At 47.1% G+C, this 12,532-nt stretch overlaps 1 protein-coding gene across 1 annotated transcript in view; it reads left to right on the top strand.

Moving 5' to 3' along the window:
• The first annotated feature begins 1,017 nt into the window (after nt 1-1,017).
• The window catches only part of BSN (bassoon presynaptic cytomatrix protein), a 93,813-nt gene continuing 82,298 nt past the window's right edge, over nt 1,018-12,532 (top strand). The window contains exon 1 of the mRNA XM_066596828.1: nt 1,018-2,309. Within this exon, the coding sequence (XP_066452925.1) occupies nt 1,035-2,309 (1,275 nt within the window). The 5' untranslated portion in view covers nt 1,018-1,034. The remainder of the gene's footprint in view (nt 2,310-12,532) is intronic.

The following is a 12,532-nucleotide window of genomic DNA, read 5'->3' as shown; positions in this document are numbered from 1 at the left end:
CAGCCTACAGCTTTGCCTGCTCGTCAATATGATAATAATCTGGGCAGTGTGTTACTTGAAATCCTGGCGTTAATATATGGAGGCACGGTGGCTGAGATGCTGTACACTGTCTGCATGTAGTACCACAAGTGTACTGTGTCAGGCACTGCTCATTTGGGAAGGTGGTGATTCGCCCACTTCCCAGCAGATCAGTTCAAGCCTGGGTGCTGGTTACTGCGTCGTCAATGTGTCCCGCTTGCCTATATAATGTAGCACAGCTCCCAGGAGTCGGTGCTGCACACTGCCCTGACCATGATGGGTGATTTTGTCCCCAGGTCCGGTCTGCAACGTCTTTGGAGACGTCACTTCTGCTCATGCGTTGCTCTGGTTTGGGCACCAGCCACACACTAGCAGCAGATTTGCATGTCCTGGATGGGCAGTAACAGTGTCCTAATTAGTGGGGACCTGATGACCTGGCAGTGAGCGGCAGAGGGCTCGTGGACTCTGACTGGTCCAGATTCTAGTTTGTACTATGTGTTTAGCTGATTATTTCATGTGTCAGCCGCTGCTCGTGTTCAGGGCAATTTCCGTCATGCGTTGTTATTCTTCTACTGTATCTTATGACGAGGATCTGTGCGTGGCGCTGATTATCCTGTAACTTGTCAATATTTGTTCAGTAGCGCTGTATCCAGGGGATTACCGTAATGAGAAGCTCGCTGTTCCCACGCAGCCTCTTAATTAAGTTCATTCATACATTAGCGTGTCAAAGAGTCTCCCAAGGGACAGATCAACGAGTCCGAGAGATGCCTTCCCAGAGCAAGTAGTTAGCAAATGTGTACAGGATGGTCGCTTGGGTGGTTAGGGAGGATGGTGCCCACCGAGTCGCCATATCGCTGGCCCATAGAACGTTACTAATTATTTGATTGCCTCCAGTTGACATATCTGTTTGCATCTTGAGGTCCTGCCATCTCTGACCAGTCACTGACCCCTGTCTGCTCTCTTCACAGGTGAAGGAATGGCTGTGCCTGAATTGCCAGATGCAGCGGGCTCTTGGGATGGACATGACTACTGCGACCAGATCGAAGAGCCAGCAGCAGCTCCACTCTCCACTGTCTCCCTCACTATCTCCAGCCAAGCAGATGAAACCTCTGTCGCAGTCTCTCCATCAGCTCCCGCTATCAGATTCTCCTCCGCTGGTGGCAAAGCATCACCAACAACCACCACCTGCTCAACAGCCCCCACAGTCCCAACACCACCCTCAGCCGCCACCTGCTCAGCAGCCCCCTCATTCCCAACACCACTCTCAGCCGCCATCTGCTCAGCAGCCCCCTCATTCCCAGCACCACCCTCAGCCACCACCTGCTCAGCAGCCCCCTCATTCCCAGCACCACCCTCAGCAGCCCCCTCATTCCCAGCACCACCCTCAGCATCCACCTCATTCCCAGCACCACCCTCAGCCGCCACCTGCTCAGCATCCCCCTCAGTCCCAGCACCACCCACAGGCCCATCCTCCAACCCAGCAGCAGTATCGTCCCCAACAGCCGCCAGGTCAATCACAGGATCGAACTCAAAGCCATCATCCCCCAAAATCGCAATACCAGCCTCAAGTCCAACAGAAACAACAGGCCCAAAGTAAACCCCAACAGAAGCCACAAGGCCACTACCAGTCCCAGGTGAAGGGTGGTGCAGAGACATCCTTGGGGAGTGCGCAGGTAGAGGGCACCGCTGTGTCTCATCCGCAAGGTAAACCCCAACCCACCCAACCAAGGGAACAATTCAGCCAAGGCCAAGCAAAACCTGCTGCTCCTCTGGAGGCTCTGAGGAACTCTCCCCAACATTCTCAAGGAAAGCCTTCCCCGGGTGAACAGAGGAAAAACCTGGGGGGTTCTCCTGCAAAAACCCCTGCATCATCTGCCCAGGAGCAAGCCCAGGCCCAGGAGGGGCTGACAGGAAAGCTGTTTGGGTTTGGGGCTTCTCTCTTGAACCAGGCAAGCACGCTGATGTCTGTTCCTGAACCGACCCCACAGAATCAGCAGTCCCCGGGCAAAGTGCCTCCAAAAATAGTTTTTAGCGATGCAAGCAAAGACTTGGGCACAAAACCCCAGGGGTCAGCATCCCCTGCCCCGAGCCGGGCCGAGGCCTCCCCTCTTCACAAGCCTGGGAGGAGTGAACACATTAAGCCAAAGGATGTGCCGAAAGTCGTGTGCCCATTGTGCAAAACAGAACTGAACGTGGGATCCAGCGACCTCCCCAACTACAACAGCTGCACCTCCTGCAAAAAGCAAGTGTGCAACCTCTGCGGCTTCAACCCCACCCCCCACTTGGTGGAGGTAAGTGACCACTTTATACATGTCTGTCACTGAGGCTCCGCCCTCTTCTGCCCTGGGTTATACTGTATAAGAGGTGGAGCAGAGTGGTCTCCAGCGGGGAATCTCTGGCCGCTCTTCGCCTCCTCTCCCTGCCTACTACTTCAGTCACAGCCAGAGCTTCGGTCACAGCTCTGCTCTTGTCACTCAGGGCGCCTACCCACTTGCATTGCCGATTTTCGCGCGTGAAAAATGCGGCGTTTTTGCGCGTTTTTTGCGCGTTTTTTGTGCGTTTTCCCGCTGCATTTTTTGCGCGTTTTTTGCAGCCCTCCATTGACAATCATGGGTTCATTAAGAGAAAAATAAGGAGACATATGCAACTGACAGTTCCTATGTGAAAAAACCCCACGAAACGGAAAAAAAACCCAGATGGACAAGAACACATTCTATACTAATTGCTCTTGAGAAAAAACGCAAAACATCACAGGAAAAAAAATCGCAAGTGGGTAGGTACCCTTAGAAGACATCCACCAGCTTGCCTTGGAGTAAGTGAAGCTCCCACAATGCTCTGCTCTCCAAGTCAGCAAAGCTGTAACTACATCTCTGGGTATGACAGGAGTAGAAGTCATGAAGTTACCTCGGGCCTGGAATTAATCAGATAGTCCAGGCGGGGTTTGTGATGTTCTTGTATGCAGAGATGTTTGTGAAAAGTGGGTGTGGTTAATTTTGTGGGTGTGGTCAATTGTGAGCGTGGTTAAAGCCTCCCTTACACAGGCATTTGCAGAAAAACGCTGCGTTTACTGTTGTTTCAGACCAGTTTCAGCAGCGCTGGCATGCGTTAGTTATGCCAGCGTTGTGGCTGCGTTTTCAGCACAGTTGAAAACGCAGCCAAGGAAGCTGAAAAAAAAAGCAATACTTACTAGCAGGTGCCGTCCGGGTCCCTGGCGCTGATCTCTGGCACTGCTCCAGACTTCCTGTGCACTGACAGATCATCTATTGCTGGTAGCAAGGTTTAAGAACCCCACCTCCAGGAAGAGATTGCTGTGATTGGTTCTCTGCGCTGGCTTCAGCCAATAAGAGCTGGCGAGCTATGATTGGCTGAGGCAATCAATGAATCGCTGTGATTGGTGCATCAAGCCAGCGCCAAGAACCAGTCACAGCAATCTCTTGCTGGAGGCGGGGTTCTTAAACCAAGTTGTACCGTGTTTTCAGCAGTGCTGAAACCGCTGCCCATTCATTTTAATGGGTACCGCACAGTTGAAAATGGCCAAAGATAGAACATGCATCGCTGTCAAAGTGCAGAATTGAAGACGCTGCGTTTTGACGCTTGTGTGAATGGCCCCATTGAAATGCATGGGAGCGTTGTACAGGGTTTAGCGCAGCACTGAAAAGGTAACACTAAACGCTGTATAGAAACATCTGTGTGAGGGAGGCCTAACTGTTTCTGGGTGTAGTATTTTACCATGGGTATGCATTGTGCAGTGATACTTAAAGGAAATCTGCCTTATCTGAGTACAGCATAAACTGGTGACAGTGCCGGACTCCATTTGGGGTTCACTTACTTCATTTGGTGCTGTGGTTTTCACAAAATAAAAAAAATTATTTCCTGCAATAAACAGAGGATGGAGCCCTGTACGTCATATTTGTAATCCAGTCCTTGATATTTATGAGCTCCCCATGGTACGCAGTTATCCCACCAGCAAAATAGTGAGCGCAGCTTTGGACTATTATACAGAATGTAACTCAGGATCAGTACAGGATTAGTAATGTATGTACACAGTGACTCCACTAGCAGAATAGTGAGTGTGGGTCTGTGCTGCATACAGGGGGGCTTCTGCCATAATGTGAGTGATGGGTACCTGCTACAGGGAATAGTCCAGGGGCATCCCCCACAGTTGTCTTTTTCCACACATAGGACGGTGCTGGGACTCTGCCTTCCTCCCCTTCCCCTTCCTAAATGATTTGCGTTGTGGGTATATTCGGACAATAAGCTTCATCTGGCGGCCAGCATCTCGCTCCCTGATTACTATGTGTTGAACAATGAGAAGGAAATTGCTAAGAAATCAGAGTGATAGAAGAAAACAAAAGTAATTCCTGATTGCGCAAATTCCTATTTCTTCCCTTCCTGTCTCAAAATCAACTGATTGTCTGCTGCTGAGAAGTGGCTTCTGCTAACTACAGGGGTGGGAGCGCCGCAGGACGCAGGCATCGTGGTATGGCCATCACGTCACGGGATAATCAATACGTACACCTGATAACGGTGCATGCTGTATACTTCAGTCCAGTGCTGCAGTTCTCAGGGATTCATGTTAGCCTTGGAGGCTGCAGGACTTCCCATCACCCTTCTGCTGCTGCTGGTTAGTGTCTGTATAGAGCTACAGTCAGGTTCACAGGTCTGTGGATGGTGACACTTTTAATCATTTCTCCTCTGTAACCTCACAGTGGATGTGACACGACTTTCCGCTCCTCTATCTCCCACGCTTCTATTTATACTCGATTGCTACTTCATCCAGGACCCCGTCTCTTGGGATCAGCGGTCCTGTGGATAACTTTTAATCTGGCCCATCCGCTTTAGGCAGGGCTCACACAAGCATAATTCACTGCGTGCTGCCCGCCAGAGGTATGTGCGCGACACACAGCAAGTACGAAATTAAATTGCCTACTTGGTGCGTGCCGCCAATCACCATGCACTATCTTGGTGTGTATGCGCATTTAATACACGCTATGATAGAACATGGTGCGATTTTTCTTGCACGCGTATTTCGTGCAATTTGTGTGATTGGCAACATGGCAGCCTATGGCAGATCGATGCAGCATATTACACATGCACAACCTACGCACGTAATACACTTTGATCATTGTCCTGTTGGAAGGTCCAATGATACCCAAGCTTCAGCTTCCTCACAGAAGGCATGATGTTTTCTCCTAGGATTTCCCGATATGTGATTGAACCCATCTTGTCCTCCTCACCCTGCATGGATCCAGAGGACGCAGAGCCTCACCGAGCCACCGCCATGCTCCATGTAGGCAGACATACCGCTGAGCCATAGGTCTCAGAAGTCCCAGTTTTGTTTAATTGCTCCGCAAAACACAATCCCCAAATCCTGCTGCTATTTATATGGGTTTTAGCATATCAGATGTGACTTTTCTTGTGCTTTTGGGTTAGAAGCGGTTGTACGTCTTGGAGTTCAGGTATGAAGACCTAAGTGTTTAGTATGCACCTTACTGCGCAAACAGAAGCCTCATTGCCGCTGCCACCAGAACTTGCTGCAAGTCTTCTGCAGTCACTGGACGGTTTTTGACCCCCTGCCTCCTTAGGAACTTGGTGACAGCCGGTGATAGCGTCCTCTTTCTGCCACATCCAGGTGGTGCAGCCAGTGTTCCTCTAACTTTAAACTTGTAAATTGCTTCTATTTGTACCTCTTGGAACATTCAGTGTCTTTGCTATATTCTTGTATTCTTTTCCTTGTTTGCACAAGGCCATGATCTTTTCTCTTTACCTTTCAGACTATACTCTCTTGACTTAGCCATGTTTCTAATGTCACAGTTAACAAAGCCCCCGCCAGTCCTGGTGTTTGATGTGTTTTATCTCAAGCACACCTGATGCAACTAATTAAGCACTTGATTAGTTACATCAGGTTCCCTTAAGGCAGCACCTAATTTGCAAATATGTGCTATAATAGGTGATTTTATTCTGAGACTGCAGTAGCCATTAAAAGTGGCATTTTGTGGTGAATTTGGATTAAGCAGTTGTTATATTAGTTGTGTTGCGCTATTAAAATTGTTCTTTTGATTTTTCTTTTTTTTCAAACAGCTAAAAGTGTGTAAATTTGACAAAGAAACCTAATTTGCAATGGAGGTTGAACAATTTTGTAACTGTAGCTCTTGTAGTTGCCAGTCAATACTTACCCTGGAGATCGGCGAAGTGCAGTGGTTGGCATCTCTTCATTTATTAGAAGTGGCGCTAATTATGTGAATGCAGACACCTCAGTAGCTGTGGTGGGTGATCTCCCTCAATATGACGAGATGAGGTTTTGCAGAGATGGTTTTGTTCTCGCTTTTGTTGTTGCATTCTCAGAATGTGGTGAACAGAACGCTGGACGGCAACGCCTGTAAACACAATCTGGCACTAGATGCAGAAAAAAAGAAATATCCGCTATAAATAACAAACAACCGGCGCAGATGGATCCAAAACCACAGCATATTTCCTGCGTAGATTAACCCTTTACTTGGACCCATGAAGCACAAATAGGTCAGCATGCAGTGCCCTGCAATCAAGTTACTAAAACCCCCCAAAGTGAAAAGCAGAAATTATAAGTGCACATGTGCAAGCTACTCATCCTCTGAGCTGCTGTTTCCTGTATCTCTCTTCCCTGTGCTGCTGTTTACTGTATCTCCTCTGTGCTGCTGTTTATTGTATCTAGTCTACTCTGCTGTTTGCTGTGTCTCCTCTGCGCTGCTGTTTATTGCATTTCCACTGTGCTGTTGTTTCCTGCATTTCTCTCCTGTTTGCTTCCTCCTCTGTGCTGCTGTTTGCTGTGTCTCCTCTATGCTGCTGTTTGCTGTGTCTCCTCTATGCTGCTGTTTGCTGTGTCTCCTCTATGCTGCTGTTTGCTGTGTCTCCGCTGTGCCGCTGTTTTCTGCATCTCTCTCCTATTTGCTGCTGTTTGCTGTGTCTCCGCTGTGCTGCTGAGCTGCTGTGTCTCTGCTGAGCTGCTGTGTCTCTGCTGAGCTGCTGTTTGCTGTGTCTCTGCTGAGCTGCTGTTTGCTGTGTCTCTGCTGAGCTGCTGTTTGCTGTGTCTTCGCTGTGCTGCTGTTTTCTGCATCTCTCTCCTATGTGCTGCTGTTTGCTGTATCTCCTCGTGCTGCTGTTTGCTGTATCTCCTCTGTGCTGCTGTTTTCTGCATCCCTCTCCTCTGTGCTATGGCAAGGTCCTCCTGCAGATTTTCTTGTTTCAGTGGTGTGAGCTCTTGGGTCAGGGATGATGGAATTTATACATTGGGTATGAGATTAGATTAGATTGTGAGCTCCTGGGGTCAGGGATAATGTGAGCGATACACAGTATGTGAGGGAGATTAGATTGTGAGCCCCTGGGGTCGGGGAGATGTTTGATGTGTTTTATTTCAAGCACACCTGATGCAACTAATTATGCCCTTGATTAGTTACATCAGGTACCCTTGAGACAACACCTGGGGTTGGGGATGATGGGAGTGGTATAATTGGCTCCTGCATTGGAGTCCTCCTTACATCTGGAATTATGATCACATCCAGTTGTGCATGAATGATTAACCATTTGTTGGTAGGATGTGGTGAAGGTGCTGGTGCAGTGTCCTTTAATAGGAGTCCTTGATCAGCTGTGAGGTGCAAGGCTTTTAGAGGCCTTATTACACGTCCGTCTCCCCCTGTGTCCTGGTGTGGTCCTTCCTGCCTGTCTCATATCACCCCCCACACTGCTCTCCTTCTCGGTAGCTGCTCGTTATCCTCTGATCGTGTATGACGGTTCTTGCACCCGGGGCAGATTTGCTGTGGATTTCAACTTGGGCATTAAAAAGAGAAAAAAGCGCACTGAACATCCACAGAAAGAACTGATACTCCGCAGGTATTGAAATCCACAGGGCAGGTCACATGACATACGATAAACATTCATTCATGCCTGTAGGATTTGTTACAATCTCATATACTTTGCTGCTTCTGCAAATCTGCATGGAAAATCTGAGAGCACAGCTTTAGAAGTATGGCAGGGATGAAGGTGTTAACTTCGTGTAGATAGAAAGGTCTGGGGTTATATAGCGTGTGGGGTCCTGCGCTCTGCACCCCTGGGGGCCCTTCCATGAAAGCTTTGGAGCTGTGATGACAGATGGATCGCAGCGTGGGCCCCTGCGCCATCCACTAATGATGTGAAATGTCAGAGATGGCATCACATTGGCAAAACACCCCCCGCCGGGTAATATCCTATCACCAGGCTGATACTGCTTGACAAGACAAGGAAAGGCTACCGCTATGTGCAACCTGCACTAATCAAATCAGAGGGAAATGCAGGGGCCCCAGGGCCAAGTATCAGGCTAGGATGACATGCTATATAGTCCTGCATGTAGTTGTAGGTGATTATTGGGGCATCCGTGCTACACTCTAGAAAAGGGTCAGCAAGTACCAGGGTGATGTGCTATATGGGCATGTCAGGGAGCATTCTAATAATGGAGAGGCAGCGCTTGAAGTTGGGGTGATTGGCTCCCAGCTGGAGCATGCGCATTTTGGTCAGCCGCTACTTGCAGGTCCAAACGGTGCAGAGTGTACTGTCGTGATGTTCCGGACAATGCTGATCGTGGCAACAGTGATGATGGGGATCACCTGTCATTATCAGTGAGGTTCTACCTTTCTTAGCTCTCGTAGGGTGTTCACAGCTCCATTGCACCCTCTATTCTTGTTTCCGCCTGTGCCTACCTCTCCTTTAAATCTCCCCCAGTGACGCTCACTTCCCTAACCCTGCTCGTGTAATCCCTTTACTGGGCTGTAATTAACGGCTTGCACCGAGTTATCCCGGAGCTCCCATGATCGAATTAACTCTCTCTGCCAGGTGCCTGCGGAGATAATCTGAGGTGTGATCAGTGATGAATCCAGCCCGAATATTAACACCTGTACCTGCGGAGGAATCCAGATATTACCTCCTCCATCTTCTCTACTCCACCTGTTCAATGCATTTGGAAAGTCTTCACACCCTTTCACCTTGTTTTTGACATTTAGTTATATTGTGAACTTGTGAAAATAAAAAAAAAAAAGAAAAAACTTTCCCCCCATCATTCTGTACGCAGTACCCCATACCTGCAAAGTGACAACAGCATGGTAGAAATCTTTGTCATTTAAAAAAAATTTAAAAACCTCCATTTTGCATTGACATAAGTATTCACACCCTTTGGTATGACACTTGAATTTTAGCTCTGGAGGCCTCTCATTTCTCTTGATCCTCTCTAAGATGATGTTCTACACCTTGATTGGAGTCACTTTGGGAAATTCAATTAATTGGACATCATTTTAAAAGACCCCACCTGTCAAGGTCTTACTGCTCACAATGCATATCAGAGCCAAAACCAATCCATGAGGAGGAAAGAAGTGCCTGTAGAGGTCAGAGACAGGATTGTGTGGAGACACAGGTCTGGAGAAGGCAACAAAAACAATTTCTGCTGCCCTGAAAGTTTCCAAGAGCCCAGCGGCCTCCATAATTCTTACATGGAAGAACAACAACCAGGACTCTTCCTAGAGCTGCCGACCCACCAAACTAAACAAAAAACACGGTGTGCAATTCAATAGTAGTTCAGAGCAAGGATGATTTTTCATTATAACAACGTTTCGGATTCATATGTCATTTTTCAAGCTAATAAAGACCATATGCTCAGAGACTTCTAATTCTCCAAAGATCCTGTGGGCAGGTGGGAGAAACTTCCAGAAGGTTAACCATCACGGCAGCCTCCACCAATCTGGGCTTTATGGCAGAGCATCCAGAAAGAAGCCTCCTCAGTAAGACACATGAAAGCCACCTGGAGTTACCAATAAGCATCTAAAGGACTCTGAGACTGCGAGAAACAAGATTGTCTGCTTTGATGACTCCAAGATAGAACTTTCTGGCCTCCAAGTTTTATGTCTGTAAGAAACCAGGCGCCACCCATCACCTGCCCAATACCATCCCTACAGTGAAGTCTAGTGGTGGCAGCATCATGCTGGGGGAGGAGAAGACCGGTCAGGGTTGATGGAAAGCTGAGTGGAGCAAAGTACAGAGATACTGAGAACCTGAGCCAGAGCGCAAGGAACGTCAGACTGGGCAGAAGGTTAAACTACCAACAAGACAATGACCCTAAGTGCACAGCCAGGACAACACAGGAGGGACTTAGGGACAACTCTGTGAATGTCCTCGAGTGGCCCTGACTTGATCCCAATCAAACATCTCTGAAGAGACTTAAAAATGTCCGTCCACAGATGGCCCCCATCCAAACCTTGTGGCATCATACCCAAGAAGACTGGAGGCTGTAATCGCTGCTAAAAGGTGCTTCAACTAAGTGCTGAGTACAGGGTGTGAATACTTATGTCAATGCAAAATGTTAATTTTTCATTTTTAAAGCATTTACAAAGATTTCTAACATTCTGTTATCACTTTGTCATTATTGGGGTACTGGGTGCAAAATGATGGGGAAAAACATGGATTTTTTTTCAATTTGCAAAAAGCCACAACATAACAAAATGTAAAAAAAGGGAAAAGGTCTGAGGACTTTCTGAATGCACTGTAGCTGCGAAGATGTCCAGATATTACCACCTCCATGTTCTCTCCTCTCCCTATACCTGCAGAGATGTCAAATAACACTAAGTCCCTCTCTTGTATCTGCTGAATTATGCAAGTAATATCCCTTCTAGTAACCTCCTCTGTATTTAGGAGTAGGGGGGCTTCTAGGATATTAACACATCAGTGTTCTTGATCATCCCTCTTTGGCCTCTTCATTATAAGCCTTCCAGATATTTCAGTTACTACTAGCAGGGTGCACAGTTCTCATTCTTCAAGTGTCTGTCCACTGCCTATAGATGTGCACTATACAGGTGATGGATGATTCATTATTATTATTAGCATTGAGAGGTCAGGGGTCCGTCGGTGTAGATAACACAAGATGTCCATGAAAGGGGCACGTTATGGGTGCTGGCCCCCCAACTGACCACCTAGTTATGTGATCATTTCACGGACCCCAAAGTTGGACATACATTTTAGATTGCTGTTTATTTTTGACCCCGTCCTCCATATGCATGCTCATCTCTGTTCAACCTGTATGTGTTCTGTATGGGGAAAGCGGAATAAGCTGGCACCAGATACTTCTGGCAGCGGCTCATCTGCTCAAGGATATCTGCCATCTGGGGAGAGTCAGACGTCACCATACACATTAGATGGTGGCTTATTCTGACAAAATCAGTTTTAATGTGTATAGCCAACTTAACCCTCATGTCTGATGTTGTCTCCAAAGAACATCATCAATGGTCACTGAAATGTCTTCTTAATTATCATCATCATCAATGGACACTGATTTGTCTTCCTCCTAATCATCAATGGTCAATGAATAGTATTCATCATTATCATCATCAGTGGATACTGAATAGTCTTCATCATCATCAATGGACACTGAATTTTTTATCATCTCATCCTCATCAGCAATGGTGACTGAATTGTCTTTATCATTACCAGTAGTCCTTGAATTGACTTCATCATCCTCATCATTATTGATCACTAAATTTTATTCTTCATCATTATTGGTGTTCATTGAATTGTCTTTTTCATGCTCATCATCCTCAATATCAATAGTTACTGACTTGTCGTCTTCTTCTTCATCATCATCGTCACCAGTGGTCACTAAATTGTCTTCAGCATCAGTGGTTATTGACTCATCTTCTTCATCATGAGCAATGGTCGCTGAATTGTCTTCATCATCATCAATGATTGCTGACTTGTCCCCTTCATCATCATCATCATCATCATCATCATCATCATTAATGATTGCTGACTTGTCCTCTTCATGATCATCATCAGTTACTGACTTGTCCTCTTCATCATCATCATCATTATCTGTGGTTACTGACTTCTCAGATGACAGTTAGCCATTCAAGTCACTAGATGACACCAATGTGCGCTGTGTTTTTCAGGTATCATTGCTAAGCAATGCTAAAATAATTGGGCCTCCTCCCGACACATGGAAGTTAAAAATGGGCACATGCAATGCATACAGATGTAAAACAGACACACATTAAAATCAGTCCAGTTTTCACAAACTAAAATCAGACAGGCTGGATTTACACAGAACAGTCTTTCCAAAAATGATCAGAGCTGAGAGCCATGTGATCTCGTTACTGCAGTATGTCGGCGTGCAGATAATTGTCAGGATGGCGCTGGAACCATTTTCATATTTGAACCCAGCAGGTGAGGGGCTAAGCAACAAATCCCGTAAGATTCAGCCATTGGCAGAGGCCAGAGCTCTTCTTTGCTTTGTAGACAGGACAGGTTACCCTTATTAGTATCTAAATGGGCACACTGCTCACCTCTATGGGTCGGTGTAGAAGTATGTAGATATCTGCAGACCCGAAGCTCAGGCTCTGCGCAGTTACTGAGTGTTTATGCTCAGACTCTACATGAGGCCGCAAGGTCTCTGCAGGAGGCAACGATCACTTAATGCCGCTGACCGCTTAATGTCTTAACATCGGTCTTAATCACGCTGCCTGTACCT

This window comes from Eleutherodactylus coqui, chromosome 3, assembly GCF_035609145.1.
Source record: "Eleutherodactylus coqui strain aEleCoq1 chromosome 3, aEleCoq1.hap1, whole genome shotgun sequence".
NCBI lineage: Eukaryota > Metazoa > Chordata > Amphibia > Anura > Eleutherodactylidae > Eleutherodactylus > Eleutherodactylus coqui.
This window is presented reverse-complemented; position numbering and strand designations above follow the sequence as displayed.